The sequence below is a fragment of the Dermacentor andersoni genome, chromosome 3, assembly GCF_023375885.2.
Source record: "Dermacentor andersoni chromosome 3, qqDerAnde1_hic_scaffold, whole genome shotgun sequence".
NCBI lineage: Eukaryota > Metazoa > Arthropoda > Arachnida > Ixodida > Ixodidae > Dermacentor > Dermacentor andersoni.
In genome coordinates, this window is record NC_092816.1 from 46,392,394 (window position 1) to 46,410,102 (window position 17,709).

Sequence of the window (17,709 nt, forward strand, 5' to 3'; positions counted from 1 at the left end):
GAACCGTGACTTCAGACGGGAAGGGACGAAGGAGTGGACAGGACAGGACGGGCGGTCCTGTCCGATACCGCTCGTCCTGTCCACTCCTTCCTCACGTCCCGTCTGAAGTCGCGGTTCTTTTCGTCTTTAAACATGTCACACCAATTGGCCCAAAGTTGCCCCCTCTTGTACTCTTGGGTTGACGACAATTTTTTTCCACCTTCGGAAAAATTACTCCACTTGCACGATAGATAGGTTGGCCTCATCGCCACACATATAGAAGGACGCATACAAACGATGTTGTCGTCTTTACGTTGCCATTTCATGTTGCGCCCAAGCTAACGTGAACAAGTCACTTCAACTCGGCCAATGTACCCCTACCTCCTCCATTTCTTTCCACATAAAGATTTGAGTTACTCTATATCCTCACTTTGACGTTGCGTTCGAAAGCAAGAGAGGGAGTGTTTTTCGGGACAGTGTCTAATCGCGCCATGTTCTAGAATTTCGCCATGTTGATGAACCAGAACTGACAAGCTGGCGAACTTGACAATACGGTGCAATCTGACAGATCACGTGCTGCTCAGTGCCGCAAGCACCACAGAGATGGAGGAAGGAAATAAACTAAAAGAAAATATTACGTCCCGCAGCCAGCCTGGCGAGCCAACCCCACGTGAAAGCCATTTACTTCGTTTTTACACTCGGAAGCTCGGCCAAGCACGCGACCCCCGAGACCAAGCTTATTGGCCTGGAATGTTTAGTTCCCGGTTGTTTAAACTGATGCGCGCTTGTTCAGATGCTCCCCAGTGGTGCAGGGGGAGCAGCTGAAACCTGCCGCGCGCTCTGACGTGACGATCACGTGTTGCGCTGACTTATAGTTCGGCTTCAATCATGCCACGTCAGGTTCCATCCCGGTTCGTTCCTTCCTCCATCAAGACGGCAAGTTGGGCCAGTCGGTTAGGATTCATTGTAAGGTTCTTTACAGCGCAACACAAGAAACACGGACAAAATGTAGGCATAAAACGACGACACAAAAGGAAGGTTTTATACCATCCTTTTGTCCGAGTTTATTTTTGTGTGTGTTGCGCTGCAACGAACCTTACAATGAATCGTTCCTTCCTCCGCTACCACATCCAATCAAGCTAACTGACAAGAACAGTAACAGCACACGCACGCACGCACGCACGCACGCACACGCACACGCACACGCACACGCACACACACACACACACACACACACGCACGCACGCACGCACGCACGCACGCGCGCGGGCACACACACACGCACCACACACACACACACGCACGCACGCACGCACCACACACACGCACACACACACGCACACGCACACGCACACACACACACACACACACACACACACACACACACACACACACACACACACACGCGCGCGCTACGGTCGCGCGTTCAGAAACACGACGCACAAGGCGCGTGCGTTCACTATCGTACGCGCGTCCTGCCTGCTAGTCGCGCGCGCGACACACGAGGTGCGGCATTCCATCCTCGAAGCAAGCAATACAAAAAAGAAAAGAAATAAAAGCTTAAAGACGCCTTGTTGTGTCTCTTCGAGACGCTATTCCGGGCGCGTGCCGCGCGGGGACCAGCACGCGGTTGATGCAATGCTGCGCCATCCCGAACGCGCTCTCTTCTTTCCACGTACAGCGCGACCTTCCTTCTCCCTTTGCCTGTAGTACACCCCTCTCTCATCTCTCTCTCTCTCTAACTTTCTCCATGGTATGCCACAGATAATCGCAAGCTGGAGAGAGGGTCCGGCTGCCTATTTTGAAAGCGGGCGTGCTCGTTTTGTTCGTCGATACTTTTTATCCCCCCCGCAGCTCTTTGTGTCTTGTTTACTCCTCGTCTTTATCTGCTTGCTGACTAGATATTCGGTCCCGTTCCACAGAGATTATACGCTTCGGCACGTGGTGGATGGAAGAGTCGGGCGGAACGTACGGCTCTCCCTTGTCGCCGGGGTTAGCTTGGCCAATCAAGAGCGGCAGTCAGACATTTCCCGATAAAAGGGGGACGATTCGAAGACCCACCCTTTCTATCTATGTTAAAGAAAGCTGCAGATGGCAGTGCGAATATAGAAGTCCCGGTTCGGTGCGGGGAAATGTTCGCCTCTTTTGTTGCTTTCTTTAAAAAAAATCCACCCTCTGCTTGAAGCCACGCTGCCAGAGCTAGGCAGCTGTTGTGTCTCGTCAATTAGAAAGCGCGCCCTCTTGCCCAATGACGTTTTTGTTTTGTTTGTCGTTCACTTCGTGCTTCTGTTCTTCCTTTTCTCCTTTTTCTCTCTCTCTCTCTCTCACTCTCTCTTTGGCTCTGCTGTTAGCGAGAACGTTTTGCCGCATCTGGCCCACATACTCGTAGGAAGACGAAGTGCTTTGAAATAACACAGTAGTGTCGAGAAGGGGCCAGGTCTGTTGGAAAACAAGCGCACGGCAAATATATATATACAGGCTGGCGAAGGCTGGCACCCCAGCCGTAAAGTTTGGACAGTAAAGAACGTGCTTCTGCGTACGTCGTTTTCCTTTTTGAGGCTTCACCAACGAATCGAGCATGCTTTGTCGGCGCATATATATATATATATATATATAGAGAGAGAGAGAGAGAGAGAGAGATAACGCAAGAAGAGGAAAAGGAAAGCAAGGAAATCAAACGATAGAGCGCCGGTTTGCTACCCTACAGACGGGGTAAGGGAAAGGAGGAATTGAAGGCGGTAATAGGGAGAGAGGGAACGCTGCGTGCACTCGGGATTATGCAGGGGAGGACTGTAAATCGTTACAGAGGCCGGTGCACTTCAATGTCTGTACTAGTGCGCGCATGGTTTTTAGCGCCAAGCGACGGATGTTGCCAGGGCGCCGGTCTTGGTTACTCAGAAATTGGTACGATGAGATGTGTGTCGCTTTCGAACATAACTTGCGACGCATCATAAAAGAGCAAGGAAACATGTGACATACAGCGCTGTATGTTATGTTTGTACCTCACTTCCTTATTCCACTCATTATCAACCAACTAGTCCGACAGTCTATTCATGGATGTTTGTGCATATATGATTCTATAACTCGTGATGTTGTGTTTCAGCGACTCGGCGCTGCTTGGTCCCCGATCTGCGATCCGGAGTGAAGACACGCTTTGCCATCTGGCACGTTCTGTCGCATTACGTTGACGTGTTGTACTCCGTTGTATGCACGTCTCGACAAAGTCAAAGTGCATGCTGATGTCATATCGTATTGCACCGGGTTATATAGTACCTGATTAGGGCCATACATCTTGCGCCTCTTTCGCGTCTTTAACTCTCGTGAGTATATCATCGGCTCCGGTCCACGACTGTGGCGCTTGATTAAAAAAGGCTGTGCGGTACGCGTTCTTAGTTCACTCATGTGATTTACGACGCCTCTGCATAGCGGCGAGCTATTGGAAATTCAAGTGCACGGGGTTTTCCGATAGTAGCAAAAGGGGTTGCGTTTCACAAATAACTGGGAAAAAGATGCTCTGAACTACTAAGCATCCAGACAGAGGCAAATGGCTTCTTCAGACGTATGTAAAAGGTACTGCAAAAGACCTTTCTCTCAGTTGTCTTTGGCGACCCTTCGAAAGATCCAATAATATTAATAATAACAACAAATAATATTAGACGATCCGAAACCATGGACACGTCGTAATCTGTCTTCAAAACCAAGAAAACTTCATTTACATAGACAAACATCGGGAATTCGTTTTGCATAACTTTTTTCCCCTATCGCATGCGCTTACCTAGCATGTTTTACTACTTCGTGCACGTGCATTGTTCAGAAGTGTACCACTGTCCACTCGCTGTCGAACTTTGCACAGAAGGGGAGAGGGCCTGGGGCTTGTTAAGCAGAAGTGTACAGCTTTCTTCTGCAATACGGCGACGTTTCTCATGGACAAATAAGAGTTCGTTTGGTTGATTGATCGATCGATTCAATGGTTGACTGATTCACTTTTCTTTTTCGATTCACATTCGACTTGGGTGTCAGAAATTTCAACTGGCGGACTCAAGGCTGTGCCCCGTTTCTCACTATTAAAGGGCGAATGTCGCCCTCTCCTAGCAGTGACGTCACGACCCCCACAGTTCCTCTCGACCACGAGTTTTAAGAGGCGCGGGATTAAGCTATCCAAAGCCGCCCAGCGGCAGCGCAAGCAGCGATTGTTTGGTCACGGGCGTTGGGACGGGCACGCGGCGGGGCACCCTCGGAGGGCGGGGCGTTTTTTTAGGGGTCCGGGCCCCAGGCCGTGATTGCCGTGCCAACGACCTCGGGTTCCAAATACTACACCCCGTGCCGCGACTGCGCGCCTTATAACCTCCCCTCCTGCCCGCGGGGCCTCCCGGACCCTGCGCCTCTTCGCCGCACGCCTCCTCCTCCTCCTCCCCTCGGAAGCCGCACGCACCCGTTTTATGCCTCGGAATCGCGGCCGTTCATCTCGACCCAGCGGGGTGCCGCAGTTTCGCACCGCTCTCGGAGAGCGCGCCGCGTGGGCGAGCCGCGTGGGCGAGCCGCGTGTTTGTAAACAAAGAGTGCCTGCACTGCGGAGCGTTACGTTACAATCGGTGTACAGTGCGGTCCACTGTTGTGTGGAACGCGCGAGTGTGGAACACGTGCATTTTTTTTTTATTTTTGCGCAACTACACATTTCTGAATTTCATGCATCAACTTTTCTTTTATTGACCAACTTCCGGGGAATTTCTGCAAAATATTCTGTGCCATAAATCAAAACGCTGCTCTCTCTCAAATGCAAATTTATTGCGAATTGGTCCGGCCGTTGTCTCATAAAAGTATTTCTCCGTTTTATATGTATTTGGACAGGGCAACCGGAGTCGGCCTCGAGCTAAGGCTTCCTATTAAAAGAACACTAATGAGGAACCTCAGATCCTTTCGTAATATGGTAAAGCATTTTCTGAAGATTGTTTGCGTCGATTCCGTAGGAAAAGGTTTATCACTAGTTGGGGAAAAAGGACAAGTTTCTCTTTCCTTAATTACTCACCGAAACATCAACACCAGTTCGTCAATGTTACGTCACAGACATCAATCACCTTGCGATATCGATGCTATCTTCGTATTTAGGCCGTCTTGACGAAGGAAGAAGTGCTCAAAATCTGCTAGGTTGATTATTTCGGTCCTTCACATTGAAATGTCAGTTCTCCTCTAGAATAAACACTCGAGAATAGACATTTACGTAGACACAAGCAGAGGCTGACAAAATCTGTGACGTCATCGCCAGAGGTTACGGTAAGCAATTTCAGGGTTGGCGTGCGACACTTTCGTTTTTGCGTCTTACCGAGCCTCCTAGGACAGTAAATGTAGCGGCTCTGCTACAGTAGAAGCGTGGTTTGGTACCAATGCCTATAGCTGTTATTAGCCTAAATTAACGCTTTAGTGTCCCTTCGGTGTTTAGTGCCCAGTGATCGTGGAAATGCCAGGACGTGTTCTACAGTTCACTTGGCTTGTTCGTGTTTCAATAATGCGCGTCAGGGAACAAGAGACATGAGACATTTTTTTTTTGTTAAAAACAGAACTTTTATTTACAACATTTTAGCTGAGGTATAGGCAACGACAAAGCATACCGACAACAATGACCAAGTTGACAGTTCCTAGAAAAAAAGAAAGAACACTTTGTTACAGTATTTTTGATGGCGTGCTTGCCCAAACACGGCGTCTGGCGTGTGGGCGTGTCCTTAAAATTTTTTTGTTTCAAGCTAAGTAACAGTGTATAGCACTTCAAATTGAGCGCGCTGTCGAACGCGCGCCAACAGTAAGCGACGTCTTCTCACAATGTGCCATCTGCACCTCGGCACATCCCAGTGCTCCTCCTCACCTAAACATTCGCAATTATTATTATGTACAAATGACTGCAGCGTCAGTTGCGCGTGTTGGATTCAGCGGTCTAATAAACATTGAAACATCCGTTACGCAGCCTATCGTACAACCGTTAATTTTTTTCCACCTAAGGTAACGTCCGGTGTAACCCCATCGAGGTATAGTCAGTATAACAGCTGCCAAACGACCCGGGCGTCCATTAAAGCTAGGAAACATTTCCGTCACTTCTAATTAACGAAGAAATCTCGACTTACGAAGCCAAACCCGGCTTCGAAGACTTGCGGAATCCTCAATCAATGAACTCGGCTGTACGTTGTCCACATTGTTCAAACCAACAGACAATGCCGAATGCCTGCGTTTATCTTGTTTTCTCTTAAGTTGTCTTTAGTTGAGCATACGCCCTAACATCTAGCATAGCTGCAGTGACGGCAATACACTAGGGGTTTCCATGCTGAGCAGCAACAACCGATCAACGCTTGTGAATAGGAAAGGTGCGCTGCGTTTGCCCATGCCTGGTCTGCAAAAACGTGCACTGCAGGAACACTTGTCACTGTCTCGCGGTGCGTGGTGCAGCGCTGACACGCCGCGAAAGAAAAAGCGCGACTACCCTGAAGCTATCAAATTGATAGCTGCAGTATTTACCGGCAGCTACAGTTACCTTGAATGATTAAACTTCACGTACGATTGCACCACACTCGCATAGCGATCGACAGCGGGCGAACAAGGAAAATCCCCGGTATGGAGGCAACGTTTCGACAAAGGGTGCTTGTCTTCGTCAAGGTCCTGAAGGATACAGGTGCCCCTTGTCGAAGCGTTGTCTCCGGGCCGAACATTCCCTTGTTCGGTACTCCTGTTGGCCACTTCCAAGTTTTCATCTTCCCACAAGCACTTTTTCTGTCTCGTTCGCCGTTCGCGTCTGCTGCCATCTTCACCTTTCATCACGTCTCTCATTCTACCTCAATCTAAAGGATGTCGTCAGACGTTCCTAATGCGACGTCTGCAGTTTGTAAATAGAATTCTTACAGGGCAACAAACAATTAAAGGCGTAGGAGCCAGCGAACATGGAAGCCTCATACTCATTGTGAAAGTTTATAGTTGGTAACATAGCAGAGTGTGGGTGTAGGCCAGTCGGTGATCCATGATTTGGGAAGTTATCGCAAAGAACACACGAGTCATGAACAAAGGGACAGCACAAGGCGGTGCACATAAACGCGCCTACTTTTTAAGTAATGTGACGTGGCAGAGTGTGGGTCACCAACTGGCCTACACCCACACTCTGCCCCATTGCATTACTTCAAAAGTAGACACGTTTATGGGTACCGCCTCGTGTTGTCCCTTTGTTCAAGACTCGTGTGCTCTTTGCTGTAACTTCCCAAATCATTTATAGTTGCGTTGGTCTCAAACGAAACCGGCCTGTGTGCGTCTGTGTTTTATATCCTGCAGACTAGAAGCAGCAACGAAAGCGGACCACGTTACACGAGACGCACGACTTCCGAGCCATTTTCAAGATGTGCGCCTGGGTCAGATGTGATGCCGATTGCAACGCTATACAAATTAAAAAAATAAAAGATAAAACCAGCTGCTTGTGCGAACACCGAGAGATAATGGATAGAACGATCGTAACAAACAAAAGAGCAAAACAAGCGCGCTGCCATTTGTCTTGCTGCTTCAGCGAAAGCAAGAAACAAAAATACAAACACTCTTCGTAAACTCTTCACGCACATCATGCATGGCACTCGTCCCGAACAAAATATCTAAAAGAAAAGCACATCTTGGACCAATACCCATCCCCACCTGCTTGGGGGCAGTATTGGCAGCTGTACTCGCACCGAACCAGCCAGCAAAGTGACCTTTAACGAGGTCTCAGACAGCGCTGTTCTGTTAAATGCCATGTTACTTATTCTCAAGCGTGCCGAAATAGCTAAACGCCGGTGTTCTCTCTCCAGACATTTCACTAACTGCCACTTCTATTTCTCCTTCCCTCCGCTAATGCGAAGTTTCGAGAGTAACGCGGTCACTATACTGCTGCGCTAGGTCGTGTCGGGTAAAATAGACTTTAAAAAATATATCTACACAGTTAATCTGTTGCGTGTGTGTGTTTGAAAAGCTCCTGAGCGCATTTATTATTATTGTACGACCACGTTCTTGCTGGGTTTCGCCTCATTCCCGAGGTCGTCCTATGACGTAAAACGTTTCGGCGACTGTACCTTCGTACTTGTCCAGACTCGCGCTCAACACTCGGACAGGTACGACTACTGCTATATTCGTACGAGCCTCATTTTCAGGTAACGCTATAAAGTTTGATCTCGTGAAACAAAAAAAAAACTTCAGCTCCGAGCAGCGCTTCCGCCCGAAACAACAGCGCGTGCCTTTTCTTTCTTGTTTTTTTTTTTTCTTTCACTTCTGCGCCATGCAACAGGTGGATTTGTTGCGAGTTGTTAACTATAGCTGTGATTACAGGTGGGCCTCGCGTGTTACGTGCACGCGAAGAAAATGTTGTTGGGATGCCAAACTCAAAGTTTTCACCCGCCTTGCAGGCCTCCCGTTGTCAAGAAACTCTGCAACTCGCACGACAACACGCGAACCGCAGCTCTGTAAGACCGTGTGAATCATCACTCTCTATAACAGGCCATGCAGGAGCGCTCTCTTGCAGCTTCTAACAACTTATCCTCTTGTCAGGAGGAAAGCAATTCTCGACGGCGGCATTCCAGCCTGTCAGAGAGGGCCGGTCGTATTGGCAAACATGACTTTTTTTTCCCCCTTCGAACTGTCCCGAACCCGCTATAGCACCGATGATCTTTCGGCACACCACGGGGCGGACAGCAGTTCTAAGCAGAGAGTCTTCAAAACAACAGTTTGGATTAGTCCCTGTCGTAGTAAGTAGCCATGGGAATCTTGGAGCCTCGCCTCCGACACGGCGGGCTGCAGAAGCTGTCAGGTGACGTGGGTGCCGTGTGGGAGGCCTTGGGGAGGGTGGAGCTGCCGTTGGCTTCACCGCATTCGCCCCTGTCCAGACGCGAGCGGTAGTGGTTGACGATGAACTCCATCTTCTTCAGGATCTTGTCGTCCGAGTCGAGGTCCTTCTCGCGAAGCAGCTCCTGCAGCAGGGGCGATATCACGTTGGGCCTCTGCGATTTGGTAGGGCTCGAGTGGACCGCGCTCCTCTTGGAGCCGGGCTCGGTGAACAGGTCGGGCGTGAGGGCAGGTCTCGAAGAACCGCGCTGCCGGAAGGCCCAGGTCTTGTTGACGGCGCCGTCGGAGGCGCCGGATCGCGGTGAGGTCCGTACCGGGGGCGGACTCCTCCACGAGCAGCGGCCCGGAACGCCTCGCGTGAGGAAGCCCTTGTCGGCAATCATACTCCCTTCGCTGCTGTGTGACCGGGAGCGGGGCAGAGTGGCCAGACCGGCGTCCACAGAACGACGCCTGGCGCTAGGGTTGGGTGGAGTCGACGACTGCCGGACGCGCCCGTTGGTCGTTGGCTGCTGCAGTTGGTGCTGCTTGGACAGCTGCTGTTGCTGGTGGTGTGGAGGAATAGGGGACGTGGATCCGTTTGTGGTCAGGTTCTCCGTGCTCGTGGCCCGGTTGGGTGTGGCGAGGTAGGGAATCCTGGACTTCGCGGACGACGCCGGCGGTGGGGGAGTCTGTCTGGACCCAGTACCGGAGATCGAGTGCCTCGGAGACGAGGTCGTTCCGTTCGTCTTGGCGGGAGACGCGGTGGGCGAAGCGGACGACGCGTAGCTTTCGTCCGCTGACGCTGCGCCGCTGTCGACGACGTCGTGCGAGCGCGGTAAGCCTCCGGCAGAGTCGGGTCGGTCCGGAGTTGCCATCTTCCAGGAGGCGGAGCCGTTGGGGCTTCCGAACTCTCCCGGCTGAGGCGTGACGTTCCCGGTCTTGGCGATCTTGCGCGGCGAGCATTTGCGGGATCCGCCGGGCGTCTTGGCGAACTCGCCCTCGGACGTCTCGCTGCTGCTGTCGGCGGGCACTCCGCATCCACCGCTGCTCGAGCTGGTCGAGTCGTCGCTGCAGTGTGATATCCTCGATGGGGTCAGGTCTCGATCGTGGTCGCCGGTGAGAGAGTTGTTGTGCGGCAGGCCCCTGTGTGACATCAGCGGCGACGTGCTCCCGTAGGGGTAGCTCGGTGCGGGAGGTCTGTGAAAGAATAAGGGACGAGATGGTCAGGGTTGCGAAGTGAACCTGATGCGATTATGGTATCGAGAACTTCGGCTACAATTATTTCGCAAGCGCATCTGCATTGGCGCATTAAATCGCGTGAAACGATAATTTAGTCGCAGAAGATAACGGTTATTGTCGGATTGCGGCTGAGGGTGTTAGGAAAAGTGACTCACGTTCTACGCACAGTGTCGTTATCAGCATGAACAAAAGCCACTCCTATTGGTGACGGATAAATGTGAGGACGGGTTTACCTTGTGAATGTTTGCACTATTTATTAATGAAGCCACTTCTCAGCGAAATACGAAAGGAAGCAACAATTCAAACGTTACACGCGTTTATAAGAAATATTGCTGCTAAGTGTAAGCTTATCGCACCGCAACAGAAGTTTGCATTGTGCGCCAAACGGGCCCATAATTGCTATATTTGCTAGATCAATGTCTCAAATGAACTAACATTTGTTGATTGACATATCGTCACAAGGAACACACCGGCAGATGCAGTATGTGTTACGAAGTTATGGCCTGACATCCAAATGTACAAGAAGAGAGTTTAGGTATGCTGCACTGACCTATTGTATGTGACCTGCATGGTTGGACTGCCACCCTTCCCGGGAGTCATGGTCAGCTTTGCCGAAGTCGATGTCCTGTGGCCTGTAAAAAGGAAAAACAAAACACAAACAGGTTTTCTCACTTTTCTGGGCCAATTAACTTTCTCCAGCAGAAGCCGTGACAAAGAGAGCAGCATTAGCTCTATTGTTCGTACATGCCTTGCGTGCAAACCTTCGAAAGATTGCCCCCATACTTAATTTTGTAAAACAGTTTAACGGAGTGGTGATAGATTGGTGCACTCTACCGCACCCATACCATGGCACGAGGATTCTTTCAACACACGATTATATGTTATCACTATTTTCTAGTACAGAAAGCGCAAGTCACTCCCGAATTTCTTGGATACTTTGTATGCAGAAAAAGAAGGAACACGCATTGCACCCGTTACCAATATCACGCAGTATCACGCAGTAGATCGCGTGGAGAGACTGCCCGCCCGACGCTCACCTGATCTGCACCGGCAGGGGTCATGCTTGTCGAGGTAGTGCTCCAGCGTGTCCCATCCGCCGCCCACGCGCACCATCACGTGACTGCGGAGTATCTGTGAGGAGAAGCACAACGTGGAAAGGGAATGTCGTAAGCGATCAGGTCTAGTTGGCGTTCCAGTTGACAAACAAAGAAACAGTGCTGATGCAGCGACGCAGCAAAAGACGAAAGGCACAAGTTCTCGCGTGCCTGCAACATTGTGCCTCAGTCCTTGTGAAAATTAAGGAAGAACTAAGGTGCTTGTACACACACACACACACACACACACACACACACACACACACACACACACACACACACACACACACACACACACACACACACACACACACACACACACACACTCTGCATCGTCAAGCTGCCCCATTTGCACGACAGTCCGTAAAGAGTCACAGCCATCAAGGAGAGCGAGAGAGAGAGAGAGAGAGAGAGAGACGGGAGGAAGAGGAGACAGAGGCGACAAGCTAACCATAACCAGGGCCAGCCCCGCTGTGCACACGATATGCGACAAAGAAGATGAACCTCACATAAGTTTGAGAGTTCCTGGAACTATAGACGTCTGGTCCTTATAGCGCCAGTATACAAGCTCGGAGTCTCGGCGCTAAGTTACAATGACCTCCACGGCTAACGCTCATACGTAAAGTCTCGCATACGTCATTATGCCAGTATCAACATTATACCGGTTTGTTCCGAGAACCTTATCATCCACCGTTCACCCTTTAGAGGGTAACCAATCAGACAGTTACTTTGAACGTTTGTCTGTCTTTGCTCCACCAGTTCCATCTCTGAAATGCAGGCAACACGTTGCACACCACTGCACCAACATCAGAAGTACTGAAGACGGCCAAGCCACGGCTGCTGTCCGTTTCCAATGTTTACGCATTCAACACTGAATATATACTCACCCGTACGAAGATGAGCACCTTGGTGTCTCCAATCCTGTACTTCCCGTCCGCGACTCGAATCATCGGGAACTGAGACGGGCAGGTACACCTGTTCAGCAGGTCCACGACCTGCACGAGACACAAGGAACGCAAGGCTTAGAAGTCGAACACGCTCTCTATAGCGGTAACAACGATGAGGTGGCAGGAAATGACAAACAACACAAACATAAAGGCGTAACAAAATATGGAAAATTGAAGCGATCGACAGCGGATGAACAAGGGAAGCCCAATGGTGAAGCCAACATTTCGGCGAGGGTACTTCTCTTCGCCAGGGCAACAATTGACACCTGTCAAGACGTTGGTTTTCGGGCTGAGCTTTCCCTCGTTTGACAAGTGTGCATCCCTGGCAGTGAATGTTGTCGTACAAGTCGCGCATGACTTCAGTAAGCGATTAGCTGTCGTCTTAGTCGTTCTTACGTTTTAATCCTACTGCACATAAATGAGCTGAATTGTGGTTCTATTAATAACTTTAGATATGCACCTAAAGCAACTGCCGCAGCCCCGGCGAAAGTCGATAAAACGGATAAAGCGTTTCACACAGGCAGAAACCGCGAGTTCAATACCTCCCTTGTGATATATTCAGAATGGCGGCGTGCTATGACCAGGCATTTCATGAAAACACCGGGACACAACTCAGCATTCGTGATCATCATACCATAATTATCATCACTCTAAGCGCATCGCCACATACAGGTTTCCCCCAAACGCCTTTCCACTTTACCTGTCCTACGCGCCAACACCAGAGCAGCTTCAACTTTTCCTTTCTGTCAACCTTGTTGCTTCATTTTATTTCTACTCATTTTCCTTTCTAGCCGTTCTTGTGTGGGAATCGGTAGTGAAGAACGAGTTCCGCGTTAAGTATCTCCAGTGAGCAAAAAGTGGATTTCTCACTACCTCTCGTAAAGGAAGTGAAAAAAAAAAAAGTAAATGCAAAGCAGAACGAATGACTTGTTTTGATCCTTCCGCCGGTCGGTCCTCCTTGTGACTTTTCTTCCTGCAGCGAAAGCCATCATAAAGCATTAGGTGCGTATCTATCGGATCGGCGATGGCGCCAGAGAAAGTAATGACCAGACCGTTTCCGGCCACAGACTCGTCGCGGCGACAACGATCGAAGACAAAAGTGAAGGATCGTCGGTTCCCGGCAGAGGAGCGGGAGAGGGGGCGTCAGTCGGCGATGGCTAAGAAGGTTCGCTCGTACGCATTTTCGTGAACTCCGCTTATAACGCAGGCCGCGCAGCTGCGACGGCGGCATGCAAGCTGCTTCCCGCGCCACACCGCCGCAGCTGTCAATGCCGGCGCCCGCGCGCGCGCCGACCGCGGGCTGTGCGAGCAGGCTTGCGCCATTAATAACCCGCCGCGTATTCGTCTCCCTCATCGCCACAGTGGAGCTCGCGTGGCTCCTAGAGCAGCGGCAGCACCTCGCACTCTGCAGCCTCCCTTTCTCTGTTCTTTCATTTTTTTTTTCTCCGAGGCGTCCTTTGACGCGTTGAAGCTTCCGATTGTGTGCTACGGCTTTGTGCCGGAGGCAAGCGGCGTGGCTCCGAGGAGGCGAGACCAAGACAGAAAAGGCGGCGACCCGTCGTCGGCGCCGCTTATCCCGTGGAGCGTTGCGTAGGGATGAACGGCCACGATGCAACCCCCCTACTCCTCCCGAGACTCCTGCTACCAACCACCCCTCCCCCCACCGCCCTCAACAGACCCTGCTTCTGCATCAAAAAGGGGTACGCGCTGCCTCGGCACGGGGGTCGAGGGCCCGCTCGTAGAACCGGAGTAAGCGGCATTCGGAAACCCCGAGGTCGTTGGCACGACAATCACGGCCGTCAGTGCGTGGGCCTCGCAAGCTCGGAGCTCTGCTGGAATCTCGGGTTCTATGTGACTCGCGACTCGGAGCCGAAGCATTGTTGTGTGCTGATGCGTTATTGGGCGTCGGTGCCTGCATGCCCACGACTCGGTGGGGTCTATTACTCGGACACCTTCGGCGCTTTGTGTTCCGTGGTGACAAAGGCGACGGGGGGGGGGGGGGGGGGGAGGGGGGAGGGAGAGAGAGAGAGATGATAGGCACGCACAGAGACGGAATCACAGGGAGGTTTACTACGATTACTGCGACTCGAAGAAGATGGCGAGCGCTTTGCGCGGCAGGCAGCGTGGATACCAGAGCACCGCCATGGCTTCGTAGACTGTATGCATTCTTAACAATTCACACCCGGAAAACGGCGAACTTCGGTTGGTAAAGATGCAGCCAGTGCGTGCGCGTTAGGCCAGTCAAAATCTGCGGAAACATCACGCCATCTCGCAGTCAGCTATTATCACAACATCCTCGGATACTCGGGTTGTTTCTTTCATCGCAGTGGCTAATCCTGCTAAGCAGCATTCTCCGTGAACCGAGCTGCGTGGATCTCTTTGCTGTATAGCTGTCTCCGAAATGCACACACACACACACACACACACACACACACACACACACAAACACACACACACACACACACACACACACACACACACACACACACACACACACACGCACACACACACACACACACACTCCGTGTCAGGTGTCCGCTGAGTTTGCGCGGTCAAGCTTCACGACCGAAGTTTGCGCAGAGGCGCGGCAAGTATCCCAACTACGTAATATTCACAGTGATACAGCGCAATTACGTCATCCTGCTCTTTACACGGTGTCTTCAGCTAACTACTGGTTTTCTTCACGTTGTTCCTCTCTTTCTTTATTTTTAGTTCAAGTTCTCCGACAGCGAAACTCTCGACCGCGCAAATGCGAGCCCACGGCAGCCGTAACGCGCAGCCGCAGGGCCAGGGACAAGTGGAGTAAGCATGTCACATACGCAGGAAGCGCGCGCGCTTTCAAAATAGGCGCTGCGCTATACACGCGCGGGTTTATCTGTCGGGTGCTTCTGGAATGAAGCGACGGCAGCAGCCGCGAGCCCGGCGGGTGAGGAAGGTCGCGTGCGTGCGCGCACCGAGAATAGTAGCGACGTACACGGGCCGCGCGCACCAACACGGGAGGGGTGCGCGTTCCCTTTCCCTGCCGATTGCCGACCGAGGAATGCTGCACCTCGTTCATCGTGCGCGACTCGTGAGGCGCGCGCGTGCACTGCGTACTCGGGCGCGTATTTATCTTGTCGCTGCGTTCGTCGGCCTATACGTGAACGAGTGCGTATTTTTACGTCTCTGCGCGTGCGCTCGTGCGCACGCACGTATTGTGTGTTCGTGCGTGTGTTGTGTGTTCGCGCGTGTCTGCATGCGCTGTGTGTTCATGTTGTGTGTGCATGTGCTGTGTGTTCGTGCGTGAAGTTGTGTGTTCGTGTGTGTGTTGTGTGTGCATGTGCTGTGTGTTCGTGTGTGTATGTGTTGTATGTTCGCACGTGTTTGCGTGTGTTTGCGCGTGTCTGCACGTGTTGTGTGTTCGTGTGTGTGTGTATGTGTGTTCGTGCGTGTGTTGTGTGTTCGTGTGTGTATGTGTTGTGTGTTCGCACGTGTTTGCGTGTGTTTGCGCGTGTCTGCACACGTTTGTTCGTGTTCGTGTGTTGTGTGTGCATGTGCTGTGCGTTAGGGCGTGTGTTGTCTGTTCGTGTGTGTATGTGTTGTGAGTTCGCACGTGTTTGTCTGTGTTTGCGCGTGTCTGCATGCGTTGTGTGTTCGTGTGTTGTGTGTGCATGTGCTGTGTGTTCGTGCGTGTGTTGTGTGTGTATGTGTTGTGCGTTCGCACGTGTTTGTGTGTGTTTGCGCGTATCTGCATGTGTTGTGGGTCCGCGTGTGTGTGTGTTGTGTGTGCGCGCGTTCGTGCGCGTTCTGCGAGGCCGTGCCAGCCTGAACATAGACCTCGTGACTGTTAAAAGCAACCGTACTGCACAACTTTGCTTTCCTATTAGACTGTTTGTGTACGCCGTACGCGGCTGTCTTGCCTTAGCTTCTTAGATGACCGAGTACTATACATGGGGAGCGAAGCCCTGCAATACGGGTGGCAGATTACAGGAGCCAGCGTACTCCCTGCGATTGGTAACATTAAAAGTTACTGTTTTCTAAGAAATTGCAGCATTTAACGGAGAAACTCAAAGGGCTATAAGAGACGCAAATTATTTCCGTGGTTCTGCCTGTGCTCTTTAGTGCGGGGAAACCTAAGGAAACGTATTGATTGGCTGATGGACAACTGAGCTCATTGGAATCTGTCTAATTGCGCCGAGAAGAAAGCGGAATCGTCGATTGCAAAGCGTTGTAACTGTCACGAAAGTTACGTCGCATCGACACACCCCCTACACAACATGAGACCTGCTGGTTCGAAGTGCGAGATCAGATGGCTAAAGTGTGAGGGCGAATCAGAAAGTCTTTGCCCCTATTTTTTTTTTTATTAGCCAAAATAAGGTACATACAGGTAATTACGAATATACGCACCACCTTACAATATTCTTCTACACAGTACTCTCACCGATTCAGACCATCTGTCCCATCGCAGCGCTAATCTCAGATGCCCCTGTGGTAGAATTCGTCCGGCTGACTGTGCAACCGCCGTCGGACTGCTTTCTCGGCTTCACGGCGTTTTGCGAACTCGCAACACAATCACCTCGCATTTTTCAAAGCGAGACACCTTTCCCCATACGTGGGCTGCATTTCGATGGGCGTTCGTCCCTTCCTCCGTAGAAAACGAATCACACTTCGTTGCTCGTGCGCCATGGACGTGGAAGCACAACCGCCATCTTCAAGAACTGACAGCAGCGCCGTGCCGCGAAGCTACCGGCAAATGATGCCGGGCCGGTCCAAAAAATGTCCACCGCTGAGAATGGATATGTTGACTTCACATTTACAGCCGTAATTTGGCTCAAAAGAAAAATGTAGGGGAAAAGACTTCCTGATTCGCCCTCGTATTTAGCATTGCGAGGCCAACGAGCAAGCAGGGGACGTTGCTTCGAGCACGTTTTCGTTGCTCGGGACGTTGGAATCCAAACTACGGCTCCTCTGGCATGATGTTGCCGCCCTGAACTTTGCGGTCTCTCACTAAGCAGCAGGAGGCGCCGGTGCATAGTCACTACAGTGCCACTAGAACCGTGAGAACGCCGCTGCTAGCCTCCGCTAGTAAATAGTGCGATAGTTTTGCTATTCCGGAAGCGCCGTTAACGAATACCGCTTTCACTTACTATTCTACTATCACTATTTCTTACTAGTCATTCCCGTAAATGACACGAAACGCGGGGTCTGCTGACGAGCTTTTAATTCGAGCGAACGCGAGCTCGCCAGAGTTACACGCTGAGCTCGAGCACCAAGACAGAAGCCACATTTTCTCCGCCGTTACATCGTCCACGCAGAGAGGCTGACGCATGGGGCACGGAAGCTGGCGTCTCCTTATCGGGCGGACCATCCCGATAACGCCAAGTGCGCATCCACACCGTCCGCAGATTAAGGACGACGACGAGGACCAACAGCGGCGAACGTCCGACCGCTTATCTCGACGACCTTCTCAGGGTCGAGTGAAGGGCGTTCAAGATAGGTCCAGAAGAGCGCGACGCTTGGTTGATTCGTTCCAAGCAGCGCGCGCTCGACTGTCAGAATGTCGCGAGTTGCTATTATGCGGAGCAGGCGCGCTCGCCAAGAAGCGAGAAATTATTTGGCCCGTTCGACTTGCGAGTAATGAACTTCACTTCTACGCTGCA

At 51.4% G+C, this 17,709-nt stretch overlaps 1 protein-coding gene across 1 annotated transcript in view; it reads right to left on the minus strand.

Moving 5' to 3' along the window:
- Nucleotides 1–5,513: 5,513 nt before the first annotated feature.
- The window catches only part of LOC126548698 (uncharacterized), a 219,443-nt gene continuing 207,247 nt past the window's right edge, over nt 5,514–17,709 (minus strand). The window contains exons 2-5 of the mRNA XM_050196891.3: nt 12,011–12,118; nt 11,067–11,160; nt 10,580–10,661; nt 5,514–9,987 (exon numbers count right to left, since the gene is read on the minus strand). Coding sequence (XP_050052848.1) covers nt 8,700–9,987; nt 10,580–10,661; nt 11,067–11,160; nt 12,011–12,118 — 1,572 coding nt within the window. The 3' untranslated portion in view covers nt 5,514–8,699. The remainder of the gene's footprint in view (nt 9,988–10,579; nt 10,662–11,066; nt 11,161–12,010; nt 12,119–17,709) is intronic.